Source organism: Brachycentrus maculatus, unplaced genomic scaffold (assembly GCF_059751285.1).
Source record: "Brachycentrus maculatus isolate JH-2025_06_01 unplaced genomic scaffold, ASM5975128v1 h1tg000475l, whole genome shotgun sequence".
In the NCBI taxonomy this organism is placed as follows: domain Eukaryota; kingdom Metazoa; phylum Arthropoda; class Insecta; order Trichoptera; family Brachycentridae; genus Brachycentrus; species Brachycentrus maculatus.
The window spans coordinates 651,344-676,947 of record NW_028281222.1 but is presented as its reverse complement, the minus strand read 5'-3'; the positions used below and the strand labels follow the sequence as shown (position 1 = coordinate 676,947).

At 40.7% G+C, this 25,604-nt stretch overlaps 1 protein-coding gene across 2 annotated transcripts in view; it reads right to left on the bottom strand.

Annotated features, from left to right (window-relative positions):
- Positions 1 to 900: 900 nt before the first annotated feature.
- Positions 901 to 25,604, bottom strand: part of LOC148302123 (tyrosine-protein kinase-like otk) — a 57,527-nt gene continuing 32,823 nt past the window's right edge. Inside the window, exons 10-25 of one of the 2 annotated variants that reach the window (XM_088272058.1) lie at positions 24,550 to 24,694; positions 21,911 to 22,321; positions 20,630 to 20,770; positions 18,541 to 18,612; positions 17,834 to 17,946; positions 14,557 to 14,707; positions 13,726 to 13,885; positions 12,705 to 12,838; positions 11,840 to 11,983; positions 10,213 to 10,422; positions 7,887 to 8,125; positions 7,237 to 7,424; positions 6,063 to 6,174; positions 4,662 to 4,757; positions 3,178 to 3,303; positions 901 to 1,446 (exon numbers count right to left, since the gene is read on the bottom strand). In XM_088272058.1, coding sequence (XP_088128184.1) covers positions 1,339 to 1,446; positions 3,178 to 3,303; positions 4,662 to 4,757; positions 6,063 to 6,174; positions 7,237 to 7,424; positions 7,887 to 8,125; positions 10,213 to 10,422; positions 11,840 to 11,983; positions 12,705 to 12,838; positions 13,726 to 13,885; positions 14,557 to 14,707; positions 17,834 to 17,946; positions 18,541 to 18,612; positions 20,630 to 20,770; positions 21,911 to 22,321; positions 24,550 to 24,694 — 2,550 coding nt within the window. In that variant the 3' untranslated portion in view covers positions 901 to 1,338. The remainder of the gene's footprint in view (positions 1,447 to 3,177; positions 3,304 to 4,661; positions 4,758 to 6,062; positions 6,175 to 7,236; positions 7,425 to 7,886; positions 8,126 to 10,212; positions 10,423 to 11,839; positions 11,984 to 12,704; positions 12,839 to 13,725; positions 13,886 to 14,556; positions 14,708 to 17,833; positions 17,947 to 18,540; positions 18,613 to 20,629; positions 20,771 to 21,910; positions 22,322 to 24,549; positions 24,695 to 25,604) is intronic. The other variant, XM_088272059.1, reaches the window with a different exon arrangement.

The following is a 25,604-nucleotide window of genomic DNA, read 5'->3' as shown; positions in this document are numbered from 1 at the left end:
CTTTAGTGCCTGCATCCTAACAGTGTTGCTGTACGGATGTGAGTCGTGGCACCTCACCAAAGCTCAAAGCAAGAAACTAGCTAGTTTTGAAAATAGGTGCCTGAGGCGAATACTGGGTATAAAGTGGTATGACTTGGTCAGGAATGACGATGTGAGAAGAAGAACTCAACAGCCCCTCATACTGGAAGTCCTGAAGAGGAGAAGGTGGACATGGTTGGGACATGTTCTTAGAATGCCACCTGAGAACATCAACCCCTCATGTCGCTTCTTTCAACCCCGAGGGTTCCGGCGCCCCGGAAGGCCGCTGACGACCATTCACCGACTATACTCAGTGGAACTTCGAGACGCCGGACTGACCTGGGAGGAAGATGGCGCGTGACAGAGTGACTTGGAGACGACTCGTGTTGGCCATATGCTCCACCTAGGGAGCGAACATGGAAAGAAGAAGAAGAAGAATGTAAAAGTCGTATTACCATATATTTTTTTAATTTCTAATAATCGCTGAAAAACAAGTGGCCTTGCCACCCGAGAGCTGCCTCTTTTACGTCCACTGTTGACAATCAGTCAGCAGTCCTTGTCTGAACTCATTCGTACAGTGTGTCCCGGAAAACTATGAACAAACCTGGGATTGGCGGTTGACCTGGTCATGACCTATCATAAAAACTAAACATGGACTTTGTAAAATTTGAGATATGAGAGTTTTTAGTGTGAAAGAACACATTATTATAACCTCAATTAACATACAAAATTTGGACCGTGGCCTTCTCGCAAATGAAGAATATGATAAGAGAATAAAGAGGGATATATATATATATATATATATATATATATATATATATATATATATATATATATATATATATATATATATATATATATATATAAATTCTTCACAAAATAAGTAGTAGGGTGACCTAAAGATAAAACATCTTCACTTGTAGTAGCTTTCTTGGCAAATTCTCCCTTTACAGGCACCAATAACACCACATCATTTTCCCAATTACTGGTCCTTAAAAGCTTCAAGGCCACAGATCGCGAGAGACGCCTGCAAACATTGTACAGATGGGAATTGGGTGTTGCGGCTACTTGTGATTAGTATACTGAGGGTCGGACGGCAGACTGCCAGAGTATAGTTAGGGTCGGGGTTGATGAACAAAACCGCCTGACAACAATGTGTTGTGGGTGTCGGCTACCCCAAGCTTCAATTTACGATGGGCTAAACTATTTATGGACTTTTTGTCATCCTATGAGCTTACGATGTGATGTGGGTTATATATGGCTACAGTCGTACAGTCGGTGGCAAAAGTCACCACCCACTTTGCAGTCTTAGTGCGAAAGTTATCCGCTAGTAGCAGCCTTCTTGGTGTCCAGGAGGATCTTGTTCACGATTTTTGTAATCTCGGAGAATGTGGGCCGAGTGTTGGGCGATTCGTCCCAGCATTTTACCTGGAAACAAAATAAGTAAAATAATAATATTAACACACTGTTATCGGGGGTCTAAACACAATAGACTTTAGCCGGAAGCGGGCATTTTTCAGCGATTAGCACAAAAATATAACTTTCTTCAAATCGGCACAACTTCTAAACCAAAAAATATTAGAGAAGGTACAAGGAGAGGTAATTCATTCCATAGTCTGGCCGCTTGGACAGGGAAGGAGTTACTGAAGTTATATGTTATGGCGAGGAATGGAAAGTGTCCTTTCTTGGGAAGAAGGAAGTGATAGACCATTATCTGAGAGGTATATAAAATTTCCAGCCAAATATTTAGGTGCATTGGGGTTGTGAAGACTACCATAAAGTAGCGCGAGAGAGTGAAGATTTATGTGCTGGTTGAAGTGAAGCCAGTTCCGTGCGAGAAGGTGAAACATGATCATATTTTTTTAACCTTTTAACTGCGTCAACTTTGTTCCTGAGAGACGCCCGTACGCGGCGGTATTTCGCCGTTTTCAAAATGATTACTTTTATCATGTATTTAGTTAAGAAACGATTTATTTTCCTAAACAAAAACGTTCAATGGGATTCATTGTGCCTTTTTGGTACTCTATAACATACTTGTGTCACATTATTCTTGAAATATATCGTAATATAAACAAATAAGATTGTAACATAAATAAATCAAAGCACGCATCGTGTGTCACTCTTACCCACTGGCGATGCGTAGCGTCGAGAGTGAGACAGATATAGGGCATGATTATGGCGCGGACTAATTACCGACCGCAAGAAAAATCAGGGATCTGTTCTTTTATTTATCCTTGAGATGTTACAAATTATTAGTCAGATATTTCAACAGATGTCATAAGGCCAAGGATTGACGTATTATTTTATCCAAAGTTCCACACCATGAAAAAATCCCTCTAAGTTGAACTGAGGTTCGAAACTTGGAGCAATGTAAAAACACAAACGCTTATGTCAGCCGCGTATGGGGCATGTTTTGATAAAACACATACGGTTATGCGAACCGCGTGGATCCGGTTAAAATCATCCTTTTTGTTCAACGGCCTTCTGAGAAGGAACCTGTGGCAGTAGGGAGCACTCCGTGGCACGTGCAATCCCATAACCACAATACTAACATACTAATTTTTTCAAAGTTAATGTATATATTTATATAAATTTAAAGGAAGTAAAGGAAGCTAAATTGGCAGTGCACAATGGAGTCCTGGTTCCATCTCTAATGTATGGAAGTGAAACGTGGAGTTGGCAAAAGAAGGACGAAAGTAGACTGAATGCAGTCGAAATGCGATCTCTCAGAAGAATGTGCGACAGAACGATGTATGATAGATGTGCGAATAGTGAAATAAGGAAGGAATGCAAAGCTGAGATAAGCATTATGGATAAAATTAAGAAAGGTGCGTTGAGATGGTTTGGACATGTAGAACGAATGAGCGAGGAAAGAACGGTAAAACAAATTTATGAGGCGAAAGTAAGTGGAAAAAGGAGCAGAGGAAGACCGAGAAAAACACGGCACGATCAGGTATGCCAAATACTTGAAAGTGGTCAGGTTAGGAGTGGTAACAATCGGCGGGTATGTATGAGGAGATGCATGAACGTGGAAGAGGCGAAGAATGTTTGCAAAGACAGAGTGGTGTGGCGTTCTATTCCCTCTGCCTACCCCTGCGGGAAGCGGCGTGATGGTTAGTTATAAAGGAAGTAGATAAATAAACATCATGTAAGACGTACCAATAGTAGCTCTAATTCTCTGGGCATCTCCGGATGTATCTTCCACTCCAGAGTGTTATTCTTGAGATGACACATGACCGTAGAGTCGTTCATCTTGATGAAGGGCAGCTCTCCCTTGTAGAATATCTGGTGACAAAATGACAACGATAAACTGATGTGTGAACACGTGGAGTGCTGAGGACGGGCCTCTCAAAATCGCACTCATAAACCCCTCTGGATCACACTCGTAAACCCTTTCCAATCGCATAGAAATTGTGATAGGATCATGCTTATGGTTTTATTACAATTTCTTCCACTCAAATTGTATTAATTAAAATGTATGAATTAAGCAACTACTTTTAATATTATTTTTTAACATCTCATCAAAGATGAAGAAGAATATGGAAGTCTGGGCATTTACGGGGCTGACTACTGTCGTAGGGTGGTATAAGTGATCACTTTACACATGTGTAACATTCACCAATTCTACCCATTATTGACAACCACACTATTCAAATTCTTGGAAGTTCTATATATATGAACCAATTTTGAAACATTGTTCTTGATTCACTAGAACTTCACTAGAGACATCTATTGGTGAGATGAAAAGGTTTTTGTTGACCTTTTATTAGTATGTGAGGTCCGAATCCTGGATTATAATCACACACATGAGTAACGCTAGAAAATATCATTTTAATTTTTTTCATTTAAGCTTATAATTTGACCAGATAATTTATATACAACATTTTGAGTGTGTCGGACACACTCAAAATGTTGTAAAACTACTTTTTATTTTTTTAAATATTTATGAAAAATACAAATTGATGATAATAAGGAAGGAAAAGGAAAAAGGGAGTTTAGGGAAGGAGGTAGAGGGAGGAGGTTTGATGGACAGTTAGGATTCTAATGACAGATAGTAATGTCTCAGGCGTTTCTCAAAAATTATCAAGTATGACTTCCAGAAAATTCAAAACAAAAATCAGGGAACATGAATTATGTTTGTGAAATAATAATTTTTCGGAATTCGCTAACCATTTAATAGATAATGATCACAAATTTAACCACAATAACGTAGAAATCCTAAAAATAATTGATACGAAATACCATAAACCGCAACATTTTGAAACAATAAAAATTCATAAAAATATAAATAACAATAAACCCATAATCAACAATATGACAATGACTAAAGCCTCCCCCCTTTTGTCTATGTTCCCACTGATAAGAAATAATAAAAAAAAAAACTTAAATAAAAATTAAATAAAATAAGAAACAGCTCCTACCCCTCTTCAACCTTCAACGTCCCAAGGACCCAACTCTAAAATTTAGAATTAGCTTCACATACGGTGTTTGAAAATGATGCGGAATGCATCGAAACACGTGTCCCAGTAGATTTTAAGAAATAGTGGTATTTATTAAGTAAAACATCAATTAAAAATGGATAGATTTATCACAAAGTAAATTAATGAAAATATTAGATTAGACTAGATATTGTTCATATATACCTCCCAGACAGTGCAGGCAAACATGTACACATCTGATTTGGTTGAATAATCCCCATCGTTCACGCACTCGTAGGGCAGCCATCTTAGGGGAATCACCTGGGAAAAAACAGGAATTTTAATAAGATAACCTAACCAAAGGCAATACTCCGCTATTCGATGCCACTACTAATGACCTTAATCCGAAGTCTACCGCCCGATCCTCAGTATACTAATCACAAGTAGCCGCAACACCCAATTCCCATCTGTACAATGTTTGCAGGCGTCTCTCGCGCTCTACCTAAAGTAAGCAAATAGAACGCTCGCAAGCGTCTCCCGCTCTCTACCAACAGTATGGAAAAGGACCCTAATTATACTCTGGCAGTCTGCCGCCCGACCCTCAGTATACTAATCACAAGTAGCCGCAACACCCAATTCCCATCTGTACAATGTTTGCAGGCGTCTCTCGCGCTCTACCTAAAGTAAGCAAATAGAACGCTCGCAAGCGTCTCCCGCTCTCTACCAACAGTATGTAGAAGACGCTTTTAAGTGTTTCCCATAAACAAGTGAGTTTTTTTAAATTATTTATTTGTTATTTTTATTATTTATGAGACACCTATAATATATCGTTTACTAATATATCATCCATAGGGCATTTGTCCTCTACACAGAATTACACTGAATTTTACCGTCCGGCACGTCAGTAAGCGTATTAAAACAACGATTGGCTTGGATTGGCTTGTGCTTTTGTTCATCTCTCTTCGGATCGGAGCTCTTGATCGGTGCGTGAACACGTTGCGTGTAAATTCGATCACGCTAAACTGTCGTAATCGTTTTCATTTTTCAAACCGGACTGCCGGACGGTAAAATTCCGGGAAGTGGACAAGCGCCCATAGGATTAATAATCCAGTGTCTGATAGTAAAAAAATATTCTTATTTATTTTGTCAGTCAATTATGTAGTTTTTGTCCGCCTCCGTAGTGTAATGGTCAGCACGCTCGGCTACAGTTCTGGAGGTCCCGGGTTCGATTCCCAAGGGGGGTAAAAATAAATATGTGATTTTTTCACTGTAATATTTATTCAATCTTACCATGGACTGGTACCTGAAGCGGAGGGCTGATCACCTTTCCTTCATGTGTAAAACGATCATGATAACACTGCGTTTATAAGACACAGTGCCCTATGCACCATTGGGGTGCGGATAAGGGTTTTATTATTATTATTATGTAAGAGACCATCTTTTTGCGAGCTTTCCTCTTTGAAAAAAATAACAAATGTTTTGAAAAGATCAGGTCTTTGAGAACAGATCACGAGTGATTCAGATCAAGTGATGCGGATCTTCTGACTGAACAGATCTCACCCACTTGTAGTGTGAGCGGCCGATGCATCGGAGCGCCTACTGCAGATTGAATGATGGTGAATTTACCTGATTGACGTGTTTGCAATACTCCTTGCTGTAGGTGTCCTTGGTGAGTCCCGGGATGGACACCTTGACGCTCAGCCGGGACGTTATGAGGCAATTCCTGGCCGCCAAATCCCTACAAGACAAGAAATCTTTATAATTCAATTCAATTTTATTCAGTAAAAATTAACATATAAATTACAAACTAAAAATTTACAGCGTATATATTAACACATCAAGATAACACTGCGTTTATATGACACAGTGCCCTATGCACCATTCGGGTGCGGATAAGGGTTTTATTATTATATTAACACAAAAATTATGAAGTAAACAAGAACACTCTTGTTAACTCTTACCACTCTGTAGGCCAGACGTTCTGGCCCGTATGATTCTAGTAGGCAGCTCCGTGGGCCACAATGTCTGGCCCAGCGCAGGTATAACTTTAATCACTGATTTCTCTATCACCCAAGCATATTCTACCAACAAATATTTAAGATAAATACAGTTAATCTTAATTAACATGGTCATACGAATTGCCAGACAGAGTGTCCCAAAATTAGGGAACCAAAATATTTATTTTAATGGTAGAAAAACGTCACATTTTTTTGATCAGAGTAGCTGATCAGTTATAAGAAAAAATGGTCAGAGTGGAAAAGGTTAAAGATGTAGAAGAATCCCGCTTCGGCATACCCCCTCAGACACATGGAACAGATGAATATCCGGTGTGATATTATTCAGTATGGCAGTAGCTCTTCCTACAGGTATAACCATCGGCAGGTTGGTCCTGTATACAGGAATGGGAAACAATCTATGCCGACGCTGTCTTAGGTAACTATTAGGTAACATACAGACCAATGCTCCGGATAATTTCAGGATTATCCACCATACCGCGCAACAATGGATAAAAATGCGTAATCAAATACACATTCTTTCTAGTCTCTAAACTATTGTAGCCAAGCATACCCTGGAGAAACTGGGTCTGGTAGAGCCGAGGATAATAGCCGTACTCTCTCATGTAGAGATACCTCAGAAACTTTTAAAAGAGTTGTCCGGACGGCGCGGGAAAGCCGAGCCTTTGCCATAGTGATCGCCAACTACGGATGGACCTGACACGGCACACGAAGAAGAGGGGTAATTTTTTTCACCCAGGCTCCATGGGGAGGATCGGTTAAGAGCTACTGGTCTACCGGCTTACCTGTGCACCATCCTGAGCTCCGCGATGGCCTCCATGCCCCTGGCGATGTGGTGCGCCAGCGCCAGGCGCTGCGCCGCGCCGAGCGGGCTGGCCGGCTCGCGGCTCTCCGGCAGCGAGGGCTCCCCCTCCTGGTGGGCCAGCACCTCCTCGGGACTGCGCGTGGCCAGCAGGAACTGCTTCAAGTCGCCCTGAGAGCAAGGAAGCTGTAGAGCCTAGGGAGTTTGTGATGGGGTATTTCTGTAGCGCGGGTTGGGTTTTGTAAAAGGGTCTGTGTCATGGTTAGGGTGTTGTGATAGTCTTTCTGTGTCATGGTCAGGGTGTTGTGATAGAGTCTTTCTGTGTCATGGTCAGGGTGTTGTGATAGAGTCTTTCTGTGTCATGGTCAGGGTGTTGTGATAGAGTCTTTCTGTGTCATGGTCAGGGTGTTGTGATAGAGTCTTTCTGTGTCATGGTTAGGGTGTTGTGATAGGGTCTATCTGAGTCTTGGATAAGGCTTTGTAATAGGGTCTCTCTGTCATGGTTAGCTTTGTAAAATGATCAATCTATGTCATGCTTAAGGCTTTGTGACTGTGTCTTTCTGTGTCGTGGTTAGGCCAATGTGGTCTCTCTGGGCCTTAGGGCTTCTAGACCGCACCAGGGGGTTCACCTACCCAGTCGGAGTACTGGAAGAGCATGTAGTGCGGGTCCCGGTCGTTGCAGAGCCCCAGCACGGCGGCCACGGCCTCGTGGCGCACCCGGGAGAAGGTGTCCAGCTGGCGCCGGAAGTCGGCCAGCGCGCCCTCCTCCTGCTGCTGGAGCGCCTTCACCATCACCGTCCGGTGCACCTCCGAGGGCAGCACCGCCGGGTCCGCGATGCGCGCCAGGAACACGTCGCCAAACTCCCCGCGACCTGGACATACCGTAGAGAAATCACAGTCAACTTTTTATGTTTTTAATTTTATTTAAAAACAATAAATTATTTTTGTTTATGGTACCAATGTCCTTCACTAGTTTTATCATGTATTGATACCACCTCTTGTGGTGTATGGCTACAGGGCTATCTTTTCTCGTAAAACACCGTAAAATGGCGCGCCACGTGTGTGGCGTCGGAACGTGTGACGATTTGGAGAATAAAATATGTGTATAACAAACGCCAACACGTGTGCGTAACACTAAACCCTTCATTAACCTAATGGGGTATTTGAGAACACCTTGCTTTTAATTTATTTTTAAAATATACAGCGTTGGTAAAGAGTCGATTGGAATATATTATTATGGAATATATTATTTATTTTAACCATATCCGCTCCCTAGGTGGAGCATATGGAGTCCACAAACTGTCTCCAGGCTTTTCTGTCGGCTGCCAGCTCCCTTGCATCCTCCCAAGTCAGATTTGCGTCCCGAAGTTCTGACGAGAACTGCCGACGAATTGTCAGCAGTGGTCGTCCTGGGCGGCGCGAACCTGATGCCTTGTAAAAGAGGCAAGCTTGGTGGCGGCTCTCAGGAGGCATGCGGAGTACATGGCCAAGCCAACTGAATCGCTTTTTCTTGACGACAGTTGTGACCAAGATTTGCTGCGTCCTACGCCTTATCTCTTCTCTCTTCATTCCTCATGGAATATATAGTCAAGTATTTTTTGTATTTTATATTAACACTATTATTCTAGTTCTACTTATAATACCCATACCCTTACACCCTTTACTATGACCTAAATTATATTGTATACCCACACACAGGCCATGCCTTTGTGGGACCTTTTTTTGTATTTATATTTTATTCATATTATTTTGTATTTTAATTTATGTCATGTTTGTATAATGCAAAAGAATTTAAAATAAAGAAAAAAAAACACACTGAGATGTTTTAAGATTCATGGAATGCTTCATTCTTATTATATGTGACTGGAACTTAACACATTGTTTGCGGGAAAAGCTATCAAATTTCAATTAACATCAGCTTTGACTTCAAATATAATAAATTTAGGGCAATATCTATGAATGTTATTTTTCTCTGATTTAAAATCATTCATTTTTACATGTGTTTTAACACATTGTTTGCGGAAAATGCTTCAAAGCGTCTTTTACATACTGTTGGTAAAAGCGATAGACGTTTATAAGCGTTCTACATATTTGCTTACTTTTGGTAGAGCGCGAGAGATGCCAAAAAACATTGTATAATAAATATATAAAAAACCCCTATCCGCAACCCAATGGTGCATAGGGCACTGTGTCGTATAAACTCAGTGTTATCTTGATCTTTAAGACATGAAGGAAAGGTGATCAGCCGTCCGCTTCAGGTACCAGTCCAGGGTAATATTGAATAAATATTACAGTGAAAAAATCACTTAAATAAATATTTGACCCCCCTGGGAATTGAACCCGGGACCTCCAGAACGGTAGCCGAGCATGCTGACCATTACACTACGGAGGTGAGCATAAAAAACATTGTACGGATTGAAATTGGGTACGCTTAAAATACGTCTTTTACATACCATTGGTAGAGAGCGGGAGATGCTAATAAGCGTTCTATTTTCTTACTTTTGGTAGAGCGCGAGAGATGCCTTAAAATATGTCTTTTACATACTGCGGGTAGAGAGTGGGAGATGCTTATAAGCGTTGTTGCGGCCAGCACTTCCAAGAATGAAATTACAAGAATGCATTGTGTTGCCAGTAAAAAAATAAAATTCATGACATTCGGTGACATTTCAGTGACATAACCAACTGCCGGAAGCCGGCCAGCACCTCCCGGGGCAATAATTAATGAAATTACAAGAATGAGTCCCCCACGTCGCACTCTACGGCTAACCCCATGGTAGACAGCTTCCGGGCAGATCACCAAAGAGATGGGTCGATAGCTGGGATTTCACATCGCAGGAGGCTATAATCCCTCTTAAAAACAGGCCACAAGGCTTACAACAAGATGAAAAAGAAGAAGAAGACAAGAATGAGTTGTGTTGCAAGTCAAAAATATAAAAATTGACAACATTCGGTGACTCACCGAGCTGCCGGAAGTCTGTGAGCGCCTCCCGGGGCACTACGGTCCGGCCGGCGGGCGCGCTGGGCTTGTGGCCGGCCTCGGAGTGCTCCCCGCTGCTGAGCGCCTGCACCCTGCCCTTGCAGCCGATGAGCAGGTCGCACTCCCTCTCCTCTCCCTCCTCCGCCTCCTTGTCCTTGAGCTCCATCTCGCCAGTCTCTTGCTTCTCCTTGGCTGGAGACATGCGCAAAACAAACAGACAAATAAATATGGAGCAATTGTATGGGGAGGGGCTGTTATCTACCTTTTTGTGAGGGTGCCTTTAAGCACCAAATACTTGTTCACAAATCTGGATTATCTCCAATTATAGGAGTTATTTTTCATATTTTTCTGGCGATTCTCATGTATGTGATTATAATCCAGGATTCGGATCTCACATACTAATAAAAGAGTTTCTGCTCAATAAAAAAAAGCTTCTTTTCATCTCACCAATAGATGTCTCTAGTGAAGTTCTAGTGATTCAAGAACTATGTTTCAAAGTTAATTCATATATCGCTCACTCCTTTCAAGAACGTCATAAATCAAAAATCGTCAATTTTCAGTTGTGCATGTTTTCGGAATGCCCAGAAAATGTACTATATCGCAGCAAAAGAGACATATTTTTAACTTAATATTAACCCGCTACAGGGCAGATAATGTTGTTTTTGCATTTTGAAGAAAATGTATTGTTAAATTATTTTTATAAATAAATTAAATATTTTTCAAATGTAGAAAAAACCTTCAGGTTTTACCTAAAAAGATCTGTTGCACAGTAAAAAGTTCAATAAGTGGCTTGATATTTATTTTTAATACATTGTGTTATATTTTTAAACTTCAAAATCGTTCTCCTGAAAAATCAAGTATTTTGATTTATGACGTTCTTGAAAGGAGTGAGCGATATGCATATAGAACTTCCAAGAATTTGAGTAGTGTGGTTGTCAATAATGGGTAGAATTGGTGAATGTTACACGTGTAAAGTGATCACTTAAACCACCCTATACATATATAAATATATAATGACGAATTTTTTCGTCATGTTCTAGCTGTGACGGAAAAATTTGTCATACAAAAAATGCTGTTTTTATTTTTTTTAAAGGGAATAACCCGCCAAAATGTCTATTTTAGGGGCTTGTCTGCAGGCAGGATAGTAAGGATAGGGAATTTTCCTGAATTAATTTTGCTATCGGCGGGAATCGAACCCGTGACGGCAGTTTCGCAGTCGAGCGTCCACCTGTTTTTTATATATCGCTAACTCCTTTCAACAACGTCATATATCAAAAATTGTCAATTTTCAGTTGTGCGTGTTTTCGGAATGCCCAGAAAATATGATATATCGCTCACTCCTTTCAACAATGTACGTATATCAAAAATTGTTAATTTTTCAGTTGTGCATGTTTTCGGAGTGCCAAGAAAATGTACTATATCCCAGCAAAAGCGGCATATTTTTAACTTAATATTTACCCGCTACAGGGCAGAAGTGTTGTTTTTGCAGTTTGAAGAAAATGTGGGTATACATTGCACCAGAACACTGCATTTTTTCAAAAAATTGTCTATTCAGATCGACTGTACAACTACGATATGCGTATGCATGAGGGGTGGGGGGGGGGGTTACCGAGGACTTGGGCCAGCTTCCTGCGCCGGCGGATGCGGCACCACAGCATGAGGCCCACCACGAGCAGGATGTAGGCGCCCACCACGCTCATGGTGATCAGGATGGCCTTGGTGTTCATGCCGTCGCTGTCGCCCGCATACCCAACTGGAAACACGAGGCAACGGCTTCAAAATACAGCGATCGATTCAATTTGCAAGGGAAAGTATCGTGATATAAAGTATGGGTGAATTAATTAGGTTATGTTATGTTTTTTTTTTCTATTTGGGGGTCAAGGGATCTTGCATCCCTTACGTCACTGCGACCATATTAGGTCTATTGTGACTTCCCTCTGTATTACAGCTCACTGCCAAGACCTACATGAGTCATGTAACTCACGACCTGTCTTGGTGGTAGGAGCTTCACCTTCTCGGAGTCCAGTAGAGGTCCTCCAAGGATGTGACTTGGTTTGCAAGCGAGTGCGTCACAATCATATAGAATATGGATTGGCGTTTTGTTATCCTTGATACAAAATCTGCATACTGGGGGGTCATGTAGTCCAATTTTTGTCATGTGTTTCCTCAGTCTGCAGTGTCCTGTCAAGGTCCTGGTTAGGATCCTTATTTGTTTTCTGCTAAGCTTTAGAGCTTCTGTGGTGAATTTCCGTGAGTATCCTGTAATGTACCTTGCGTCGTCAGTACTTTTAAAGGCGTGGTGACGTCATGCTGTCCGCGATGGCGCGGTCGTCGCGTTCATTCGAGGTACATCTATGGTTCATCATCATCGGTTCGTCTATGGTGGTCGGGGCCGGAAGAGGCACCACAAAATGCTGACCAATCGGACCAATAAGTCGACTAAAGTAGGATTCGAAAAGATACAATGTACTCACTTCCGGGATGCACAACCAGGATGACCTCCTCTCTCCGGAATCCCGCTGAGTTCCCGGCCGTGCAGCCGTAGTGGTCACTGTCCTCCACCTGAGCCGACTTGATGTACAGGGTGCCATTCTCCAAGGATATCATTCTGGAATACAATGAAAACCATTCCATGATAAGAGACATATACCAGTCCAATTATAACTAAACTTACTGTGTTTTATAGAATAAAATAACAACTATGTATTATTTTTTTACATCTCATCAGAGATGAAGAAGAATATGGAAGTCTGGGCATTTACGGGGCTGACGACCGTCATAGGCTAGTTTAAGTAACCATTTTACACATGTGTAACATTCACCAATTCTACCCATTATTGACAACCACACTACTCAAATTCTTGGAAGTTCTATATATATGAACCAATTTAGAAACCTTGTTCTTGAATCACTAGAACTTCACTAGAGACATCCAAATTAAGGCAGCAGCAGGCACCTCGGTGGTTGGAGCGCTACGTGCAGCGCAGTCAAGGGATAACTGGAGAAGAGTCATTGTGTCCACAAGGGTCACAACCCTCAGAAATAAGAGAAGAATAAATGTGTAGTGATTACTTAAACCAGCCTATGGCAGGTCTGAAACCCTATAAGCACATATAAGATAATAAGATAAAAACCCTTATCCGCACCCCAATGGTGCATAGGGCACTGCATCATATAAACGCAGTGTTATCTTGATCGTTTACACATGAAGGAAAGGTGATCAGCCCTCCGCTTCAGGCACCAGTCCAGGGTAATATTGGATAAATATTAGAGTGAAAAAATAACTTATATTTATTTTACCTCCTTTGGGAATCGAACCCGGGACCTACAGAACGGTAGCCGGGCGTGCTGACCATTACACTACGGAGGCGGACAATAACTAGGAATAATTAGGAAACTAATAAACACATAGGCCTCCATATTCTTCTTCATCTACGCCGAGATGTCAAAATGCTATTTTTTTTATCATCACGACCAGCATGCTTGCTTCCGTACCTATCTTTGTCTTCCGGGGTGCCCCCGATTCGCTCCAAGTTGCGGTCCCACTGCGTGCGCGGAGTGGGGTCGCCCTCCGCGGAGCAGTCCAGCCAGATGGGGTCGCCCTCGTTCGCGTCCACTATCTCGCCCGGCAAGGGGAACACGAAACGCGGCGACACTAGCAACAAAGAATGTCAAAAAATGTAAAATTACTCCTTAGTGGAGACACTGTATAGATTTTAAAAAATGTATAGATTTTAGGAAATACAGTAAGCCCTCTACTTAAAAGATTTCGACTTACGTGAATTTGTACGATTTTTTTTTTTAAATATGAGAGAGAGAGAGAGAACATACTACTGAAAATGTACTATATCCCAGCAAAAGAGGCATATTTTTAACTTAATATTTACTCGCTACAGGGCAGAAAGTGTTGTTTTTGCATTTTGAAGAAAAGGTATTGTTTAATTTATTTTTTTAAATAAACTAAATATTTTTCAAAAGGAGAAAAAACCTTCAGGTTTTACTCAAAAAGATCTGTTGCACAGTAAAAAGTTCAGTAAGTGGCTTGATATTTATTTTTAATACATTGTATTATATTTTTAAACTTTAAAAACGTTCTCCTGAAAAATCAAGTTTTTTTATTTATGACGTTCTTGAAAGGAGCGAGCGATGTGTCACAATAGATTTAAAGAAATAATGGTATTTACCAAGTAAAACTTGAATTAAAAATGAAATTTAGCATTTAAAATTTATCAAATGTTCGGCCCAGTCAACTCACAAAGCATGTTCAAAGAATCTTCAAGCAATGTTCACAAAATACGTATAAATTCAACAGTGCGCGATACCAACCTACGACATCAATCTTGATCGTTGTGTTGATAGACCCGTCCGCGTTTTTGGCGACGCACGTGTAGGAACCACTGTGCTGCTTCCCGATTTTGCTAAACAAGAGGGTGCCGTTGACGGATTGAACATCTTCCGGAAGCTCGGAATCCAGCGACTGAAACATTTATTTATTACATTTGAGTTTCGCAGTGTCATTTCTTGATGGCACTGCATGTTATATAATAAAATAAGAACTATATGGTTTTTCTACATGAATTTTATTTGAACAGCTGCTATATACAGCTAAGAAAGACCGCTGTAAAAATTCATATAAAGTAACTAACTAAACTAATTAACTAACTTAAGTAACTAACTAATCACGCCGCTTCTCCGCAGGGGTAGGCAGAGAGAAACGAACGCCACACCACTCTGTTTTTGCAAACATTCTTAGCCTCTTCCACATTCATGCATCTCCTCATACATACCCGACGATTATTACGACTCCTGACCCGGCCGCTTTCAAGTATTCGACATACCTGATTGTGCCAAGTTTTCCTCGGTCTTCCTCTGCTTCTTTTTCCAACTACATTCGCCTCGTAAATTTGTTTAACCGTTCTTTCTTCACTCATACACTCCACATGTCCAAACCATCTCAACATACCTATCTTAATTTTATCGATAATGCTTATCTCAGCCTTACATTCTTTCCTTATTTCATCATTCGAACATCTATCAAACATCGTTTTGCCACACATTCGTCTGAGGGATCGCATTTCGACTGCATTCAGTCTGCTTTCATCCTTCTTTTGCCAAGTCCATGCATCGCTTCCATACATAAGGGTTTGAGCCAGAACTCAGTTGTGTACTGCCAGTTTAGCTTTCGCTGATAGATTTTAGTGTTTATTTGCGAAAAGTGATTTTAGTGCACCATTCACTCTGTTCCATATAAATTAACTGGCCACAAACATCATAAAAGACAGCTATAAAAAGTTAACGGAAATTCACTGGCCATAAAAACCTATATACAGTCAAGAAAGATGGATATCTGTAAAAGTTTAATGGACATTTATTGCCAAGAAAGATGGATATCTGTAAAAGTTTAATGGACATTCACTGCCAAGAAAGATGGATATCTGTAAAAGTTTAATGGACATTTATTGCCAAGAAAGATGGATATCTGTAAAAGTTTAATGGACATTTATTGCCAAGAAAGATGGATATCTGTAAAAGTTTAATGGACATTTACTGCCAAGAAAGATGGATATCTGTAAAAGTTTAATGGACATTTACTGCCAAGAAAGATGGATATCTGTAAAAGTTTAATGGACATTTATTGCCAAGAAAGATGGATATCTGTAAAAGTTTAATGGACATTTACTGCCAAGAAAGATGGATATCTGTAAAAGTTTAATGGACATTTATTGCCAAGAAAGATGGATATCTGTAAAAGTTTAATGGACATTTACTGCCAAGAAAGATGGATATCTGTAAAAGTTTAATGGACATTTATTGCCAAGAAAGATGGATATCTGTAAAAGTTTAATGGACATTTACTGCCAAGAAAGATGGATATCTGTAAAAGTTTAATGGACATTTACTGCCAAGAAAGATGGATATCTGTAAAAGTTTAATGGACATTTATTGCCAAGAAAGATGGATATCTGTAAAAGTTTAATGGACATTTACTGCCAAGAAAGATGGATATCTGTAAAAGTTTAATGGACATTTACTGCCAAGAAAGATGGATATCTGTAAAAGTTTAATGGACATTTATTGCCAAGAAAGATGGATATCTGTAAAAGTTTAATAAACATTTATTGCCAAGAAAGATGGATATCTGTAAAAGTTTAATGGACATTTACTGCCAAGAAAGATGGATATCTGTAAAAGTTTAATGGACATTTACTGCCAAGAAAGATGGATATCTGTAAAAGTTTAATAAACATTTATTGCCAAGAAAGATGGATATCTGTAAAGTTTAATGGAAATTTACTGGCCATAATAGTAAAAAGGTCCACCTCAGTGTTTAGCTACCGTGCTAGAGGTCCCAGGTTCGATTCCCAGGGGGGGTGAGAATAAATATTAATGATTTTATACTCTAATATTTATTTAATATTATACCGGACTGGTCCCTGAAGCGCAGGAGTGATCACCTTGCCTTCATATAATTAACCTTTTAACTGCCGGCAGGTACATGTATGGCGGTACCCAGTACGCCGCGAATTTTACGACAAAAATAAAACCTTCTTTCTTCTTCTTCTCCGTCTTATTCCTCATTGCTGAGGGTTGTGACCCTTGCAGAAGCAATGACTCTTCTCCAGTTATCCCTTGACTGCGCTGCACGTAGCGCTCCAACCACTGAGGTGAAAACCTTCTTAACATATCGTTATTGAAAGTGTAATAACGTTTATTTATAAAACTAACCAAATAAATAAGAGCGCGCCAGTCGAGCGGTCATTTATCTATCATAAAATTAATTGTTCGTGGCGCAGGGTTGTCACAAAATTTGTCATAGATAATATGAAAACTAAATTATTTGTCAAAAAAACTAACTAACTAACTAACTAACCATCACGCCGCTTCCCCGCAGGGGTAGGCAGAGAGAATAGAGCGCCACACCACTCTGTCCTTGCAAACATTCTTCGCCTCTTCCACGTTCATGCCTCTCCTCATACATACCCGCCGATTGTTACGACTCCTAACCTGACCACTTTCAAGTATTTGGCATACCTGATCGTGCCATGTTTTTCTCGGTCTCAGTTTTTGTCAAAAGTAATTGTTTATCTTAGTTTAATATTAAAAGTATACACACACTATGATTTTTAAAAATTAAAAATCATCAGAATTGACTCTAAAATCACTGTCATCAGATTCGGCAGTGACGGCAACTCGGGGATTAATGGACAACCCTGAGCGCCATTAGTTGATCCGATGACAAAGCTGTCTTTAATTTGCGTTTAAAGTGGTAAAAACAAATCCTGTTTCAATTCTAAGTATGCAAAGATATTCTCAATAGATATCACTATGCGTTCAATATATTTGTAGATTTAAAAAAATTGATTTTCTTTAGTGAAAGCCCATTTAAAACGGCGCGTCGTAAGACGTAATTTTTGTATGAGCGGCGCTCCGTTCACAGAAAATTATGCGTCTTGAGACGCTTTTGGCAGTTAACCGGTTAAAGATCAAGATAACATTGTGTCAATACGATGCAGTGCCCTATGCACCATTTGGTGCAGATAAGGGTTAGATTGATTGAGATTGAATAGTAAAAAGGTCGGAAACAGTGAGATTTTTACGGTACCTTATACCACGTGACATTGGGAGGTGGATCTCCCTGCGCCTTGCAGTGGACCTTCCCGAACGAATGCAATTCTAGGCGCTTACTGACCGGCGGAGGAGAAAACTTCAACTTTTCTGCAAAATACAAACAAAACGCGTCAATAACAAGAAAACGGTTCAAAATATTGTCAATAAATGGACGCGGAACAAGTCGGAAGACTTGGCCTATATTCTGCTTGGATAACATCGCCTACTCAGCTGTATATCTCACTTTTTTTTAAATATTTGTTGGTTGCCTTAAATTACCTAATAATTTATTAACTGTTATTTATGAAAATGTGCAATATCTGGGACTCACTGCATTACTCAACAAAAACCATGTGTCATCTCTTTAACGCCTGCATCTTAACAGTGCTGCTGTACGGGTGTGAGTCATGGCACCTCACCAAAGCTCAGAGCAAGAAACTAGCAAGTTATGAAAATAGGTGCCTGAGGCGAATACTGGGTATAAAGTGGTACGACTTGGTCAGGAATGACGATGTGAGGAGAAGAACTCAACAGCCCCTCATACTGGAAGTCCTGAAGAGGAGAAGGTGGACATGGTTGGGACATGTCCTTAGAATGCCACCTGAGAGCATCAACCCCTCGTGTCTCTTCTTCCAACCCCGAGGATTCCGGCGCCCCGGAAGGCCGTTCACACTCAGCGGAACTTGGAGATGCCGGACTGACCTGGGAGGAAGCCAAGGAGATGGCGCGCGACAGAGTGACTTGGAGACGCCTCGCGTTGGCCATATGCTCGGCCTAGGGAGCGAACATGGAAAGAGAAGAAGAGATTTATTATAACTTCCATATTAATAAAAATGCGTCACATTTTAATTATACCCAAATCAATTTTATCAAAATCACATCACAATGTGTGATTATTGGCTAATAAATGTATATGAAAGATCACAAGACTATCGGTGACATTCTTATTGAAATATGTAGAGAACTAGGGAAGATATGAACGTTTAAACTTTAGATATTTGAATAAAACGAAAACGTGCGTTCGCATACGTCATCAAATTTTGTATCAAATGTAATATAAGCTAACTAGAAAAATTAAATAAAAGTACATATCAATATGTTAATTTTTGGTCTGCTAGCGACATGTTATTTCTTTCACCCTAATAAATGTGGTATTACGAGAGAGCGAGACAACTAAACTAGTTGGCTTTCGTTCGATCCTATTTCCAGCCTCTCGCTTATTAGATGGCGGAATTCAGTCGACGCCTGACGGCGTGTTGGGACAGACGTGGCGGCTATGACTCAGTTAGCTGCGTACTACGATTTCCATACAAATATGAAGTGGATGATCTATATAGATATCTAGAGGAAGACCAAAAAATTCATGGATGCTGCAAAGAGAACATTGTTCGAAGACATGGCCTAGGTGACGTTGTCCATGAAAGAAGGACCTTCAACCTGAGGACGAGGAGAGCTGACCCTAACAGTCTGCAAGGACGATAAGTTGGGATGGAGCCAGGAAGAAAAAGAAATTTGTGGATGATCAGTATGGGAGAGGTCAAGCACACTTATGTGTAAAGGCAACTAGCTGTAACTCAAGTTGCGGCTGTTTGGCGTAACACGGCTCAAAGCATTCTTATAACCGGCCTCTATCATATACAATCACAGATTTTGCTCTATCTCTTTCCTTTACCCAGATATTCATTATCCAAATAGCCACAAAATTGTATTAATTTGGTACATCGCTCACTCCTTTCAACAACATCATAAATCACAAAACTTGATTTTTCAGGAGATCGTTTTTAAAGTTTGAAAATATAATACAATGTATTAAAAATAAACATCAAGCCACTTATTGAACTTTTTACTGTGCAACAGATCTTTTTAGGTAAAACCTGAATGATTTCTCTCCATTTGAAAAATATTAAGTATATTTAAAAAATAATTAAACAATACATTTTCTTCAAAATGCAAAAACAACACTTTCTGCCCTGTAGCGGGTAAATATTAAGTTAAAAATATGCCGCTTTTGCTGGGATATAGTACATTTTTTTGGCACTCCGAAAACATGCACAACTGAAAAATTAACGATTTTTGATATACGTACATTGTTGAAAGGAGTGAGCGATATATCAAATTTGTTACTTGTAATATATCAAATCAAACTGGACGGCGATTCATGGTACACAATGAACAAAAAATAAGCGGAAAGTATGTAAACATGTTCCGGAAGATTAACTAGAAAACAACACAGTACATTGAATAACGACCAAGAAACTATGGTTTCTAGTTGAATACCAATTTAATTTAACAGAAGGGAAGCAAGATGAAAGCGGATTACTTTTAACACAAATTTATTCAGTTTTAGAAAATTACAATCAAGAAATATTTAGGAATAATCGCGTGATTCTAATATGAGAACAGTTGAAATACGTGTCGATCGGAGGACGGACGGTGACGAAGTGTGTCGGGCTAGTTTCCGCTCGTTGCTGGCTCCGTAGGGTGTTCGGTTATTCACTCGATTCGAGTTGCCATAGTAGATGTGTGGGTTGCCACAAAACTAAGATTGGTTAGACTGAATTGTTTTTCGTACACCAGGAGAACATAAACTAAAAGGGGAGCAGTGTAATCCGGGCATTCCGAAAACACGCATAACTGAAAATTGTCGATTTTTGATATATGACGTTCTTGAAAGGAGTGAGCGACACGTGTTGGCGAAAAGCATAATTTTTTAAGTCAACTATAAATTAGTTTATCTCAAAACTACTGTTTTGAACACGCGGCTATTTGCCTTTGCACTTAGCACACTCACCTTTGACCTCCAATGTGGCTCTGGGCGAGGCGACAGAGAATTTGGCCATCGTTACGGCTTCGCACCAGTAGGTCCCCGAATCCGAAGGAAATGCGTTCTTGATCCTGATTGCTGCGTCGTGAGCTTGGACGGAGACGCGATCTGAAAATGTATTCAGAATGAGGTACTCTACATCTCAAGTGATCTCACTGGGTTTTCGCGTACCAATGGAAACATTTTAAAATAATCCATTATTATCATTATCGATAAAATTAAGAAAGGTGTGTTGAGATGGTTTGGACATGTAGAACGAATGAGTGAGGAAAGAACGGTAAAACAAATTTATGAGGCGAATGTTAGCGGGAAAAGAAGCAGAGGAAGACCGAGAAAAACATGGCACGATCAGGTATGCCAAATACTTGAAAGTGGTCAGGTTAGGAGTCGTAACAATCGGCGGGTATGTATGAGGAGATGCATGAACGTGGAAGAGGCGAAGAATGTTTGCAAGGACAGAGTGGTGTGGCGCTCTATTCTCTCTGCCTACCCCTGCGGGGAAGCGGCGTGATGGCTAGTTAGTTAGTTTAGTTATTAATAATCAAGATAAGTGAACAAGTATTCGGACATACTCAAAATGTGTGATTGTAAATCATGGGTAGAATTGGTGAATGTTACACTGTGTAAAGTGTTCTAAAGTGATACTTGTTCACAAATAAACCAGGATTCGGACCTCACATACTAATACAAGAGTTTCTGCTTAGTAAAAAGCTTCTTTACATCTCACCAATAGATGTCTCTAGTGAAATTCTAGTGATTCAAGCACAATGTTTCGAAATCGGATCATATATATACAACTTTCAAGGATTTGAGTGGAGTGGTTGCTACACGTGTGTAAAGTGATCACTCTAACCAGCCTACGACGGTCGTAAGCCCCGTAAATGCCAGACATCCATATTCTTCTCCATCTATGTTGAGAAGTCAAAAAAGAATGTAAAAGGTTAAATTAAAGAGATGGTTTGGACATGTAGAACGAATGAGTGAGAAAAGAACGGTAAAACAAATTTATGAGGCGAATGTAATTGGAAAAAGGAGCAGAGGAAGGCCGAGGAAAACTTGGCAAGATCAAGTATGCCAAATACTTGTTAGGAGTCGAAACAATCGGCGGGTATGTATGAGGAGATGCATGAACGTGGAAAAGGCGAAGAATGTTTGCAAGGACAGAGTGGTGTGGCGTTCTATTCTCTCTGCCTACCCCTGCGTAAAAGCGGCATGATGGCTAGTCAGTTAGTTATTTCATGTACTCACTTTTTTCCGGCTTACGGTCAGGCTGCGCTATGTCCGTTTTCCACCGCACCGAATACAGATCGAAATTGAAGTAGTGCGTCCACTTTTCGACGTATCTCTCTCTTGTCGCCACCCCTCCGGGCCGCGGGATCAGCCTTTCAGTCTCCGGCACCTTCCTTCTCTTGGCGTCGTAGTGCAGGGTCACATTGGCCAAGTTCTGAGGGAATTCCCTCTCGCCTTGGTGTTCCCTGGAGTGGCCGTCCAGGGCACTGAGGTAGGAGAGGTAGGATGGAGTCAGGATGGAGTTCCAGAACTTCTTGATCTTGGGCAGGAGCTGGGTGTCTCTGGATATATCCACGTCGCAGGCTAGATGGACCACGTCGTCAATGTCCACCGTTTTGTTCTGCGGGCCGTTTTTTATGACGGGAAGGGCTGGAAAAATATTTAATTTTTATTATTAGATGATGTTGCAATATAATCTGCTGCTTTATAGATTCCACCTTTCATCTCAAAGATTTAACATGAAAATTTTCATTAACAAAACAAAGAGCATGGTCACTTCGAGACACCCAATACGATGCAAACTTGCAATCAATAATGAAATCATAGAGCAAGTTATGCAATTCAAGTATTATAATAATAATAAACCATATCCGCTCCCTAGGTGGAGCATATGGAGTCCACAAACTGTCTCCAGGCTTTCCTGTCGGCTGCCAGCTCCCTTGCATCCTCCCAAGTCAGATCCGCGTCCCGAAGTTCTGACGAGAACTGCCGACGAATTGTCAGCAGTGGTCGTCCTGGGCGGCGCGAACCTGATGCCTTGTAAAAGAGGCAAGCTTGATTAAGGCTCTCAGGAGGCATGCGGAGTACATGGCCAAGCCAACTGAATCGCCTTTTCTTGACGACAGTTGTGACCAAGATTTGCTGCGTCCTACGCCCTATCTCTTCATTCCTCACAAAGTCAAACCACCGCACGCCTAAGATTCTCCGCAAACACCTATTCTCAAAGCTTAGTACACGGCTGCTCTGGGCCCTTGTAAGGTGCCATGTTTCACAGCCGTATAAGAGAACAGGAGCAATGCAGGCATTGTATAGGCGGCATTTGGTCTTCACCGGGTATAAATCCGATCTCCAGACAGCCTTCATACTGTTAAATGCGGACCCTGCGAGTCCTAATCGCACTCCCAGTTCCTTTTGAAGGCTGCCATTTTCAGTCGCGTACACTCCCAAGTACTTGAAACTCTCGACCCTTTGGATGCGCTGGTTACTCAACATCAAGGGTTGTTGGGCATCTAGGCATGAGCTGTTGCACAACACATGGGTTTTTGCAACATTTATTGTAAGCCCCATGTGCGTAGAGTACCTATTTACCCTGTCGACGATTAATTGAAGACCCTCGAGACGATTAATTGAAGACCCCCAGCAGCTATAACCTGTACAATGAAGTAAGAGAGCAAGCAAACAAGGCCTCTGCTGTAGCTGGATGCTTAAAAAGTTTTGTATGGAGAAATAAATACATATATTATTTCGAGAAATAAAAATACTTTGTGTTCTGATCCACTCACATTTTTATTAACCAACTAGTTTCGGCAACAACCTCAGAACACAAAGTATTTTTATTTCTCGAAATAATATATCAAGATGATCCACAAAGTTAATGCTTTCAATATTCAAAACAAAATAAATACATGCTGAAAGAGAGTAAGGTGAGGATCTATAAGACCTGCGTAAGACCGATCTTGACATACAGCACGGAAACAAGAGCCGACACTACGAGAACAAAAAGCCTTCTTAAGACATCCGAAATGAAGACTCTACGACCCATTGCAGGCCTAACACTTTGCGACAGAGTAAGAAACTCTTAAATAAGAAAAATCTGCGATGTTGAAGATGTTGTGCGATGGAGAAGAGAAAGAAGACGTTTCTGGAGAAATCATGTTGAAAGAGCGAGTTCGGATCGAGTGGTGAGGATAGCAGCAGACAGCAGCATAGAGGTAGCTGACCCCCAGGAAGACCACCTAAACGATGGAGGGATAGCTGGTCTTCCACCTCCCAGGAGCGAACCGGAGAATGAATGTCCTAAAAAACAGTATAAGAAGAAGAAGCAATATAATCAATGGCCAATGTCACCTGATTGAAAAATATATGGATGGAATCAACCACTTAATGCCTGGATGTTGACAAAAAAAACCTCTAAAGCTTAGCAAAAAACAAATGAGGATCCTAACCAGGACCTTGACAGGACACTGCAGACTGAGGAAACACAAAAATTGGACTACATGACCCCCCAGTATGCAGATTTTGTATAGAGGATAACGAAACGCCAATCCACATTCTCTATAATTGTGACGCACTCGCTCGCAAACGAATTCACATCCTTGGAGGACCTCTACTGGACTCTGAGAAGGTGAAGCTCCTACCACCAAGACAGGTCGTGAGTTACATGACACACGTAGGTCTTGGGAGTGAGCTGTAATACAGAGGGAGGTCGCAATAGACATAATATGGTCGCAGTGACATAAGGGATGCAAGATCCCTTGACCTAAAAAAAAAATGGAACGAATTATGCTCATTATGAGTGGTTCCACAGTATTTGAAAGTGATCAGGTTGTGTAGTTGGGCAAATTTTCATGAGTAAATGGACAAAGTTGGTCACTTACGATTGACGACGATGAACACAGACATTTCGTAAGATCCGGCCCCATTTTCCTGAACGCAGTAGTACACCCCCTGGTGATGCGGGGACGCCTTGTCTATCACGAGCGTCTCCACGTCCACAACTCTGACGGTGCCGCTGTCCGAAATCTGCAAGCCAAAAGGACATTTTGAATTTTGGTGTTAAAATTTATTAAAAGTGAAATTGCATAAAAATAAGGTGCCGGAGGAAAATAGGCTCATTCCACGGCCCGGAGGGGTGACGACAAGAGAGAGATACGTCGAAAAGTGGACACACTACTTCAATTTTGATCTGTATTCGGTACGGTGGAAAACTGACATAGCTCAGCCTGACCGTAAGCCGGAAAAAAAGTGAGTGTACGCATATCACTCACTCCTTTCAACAACATCATATGAAAAAAAAACTTGATTTTTCAGGAGATCAAGCCACTTATTGAACTTTTTACCGTGCAGCAGACCTTTTTAGGTAAAACCTGGAGGTTTTTTCTCCATTTGAAAAATATTGAATATATTTAAAAAAATAATTAAACAATACCTTTTCTTCAAAATGCAGAAACACATTCTACCCAAACGGGTAAATGTTAAGTTAAAAATATTCCGCTTTTGCTGGGATATAGTACATTTTCTGGGCATTCCGAAAACATGCACAACTGAAAATTGACGATTTTTGATATATGACGCTGTTGAAAGGAGTGAGCGATATGTATGACAAAATTTTTGTAGTGTGATTGTCAATCACGGTTAGAACGGTGAATGTTACATGTGTGTAGAATGAGTTGAAACCCCTGTAAACATGCAGACTTCTATATTCTTCTTCATCTATGTTGAGATGCCATAAATTTTGTTGGTAAAAATACAAAATATAATTGCCATCATTATTGGTTTTTTTTAAAGGCTCCGTAAAGCTTCTATTTTTAGAGACGCCAGTTTCGCAGTCGAACGTCTAACCAACTACGCCACGGCGCCTGTCCATTAATGTAACCATTTTGTAATGTTAGCTCTGGTATTATCTGAAAACGAGAAAAAAATACATCGCAAA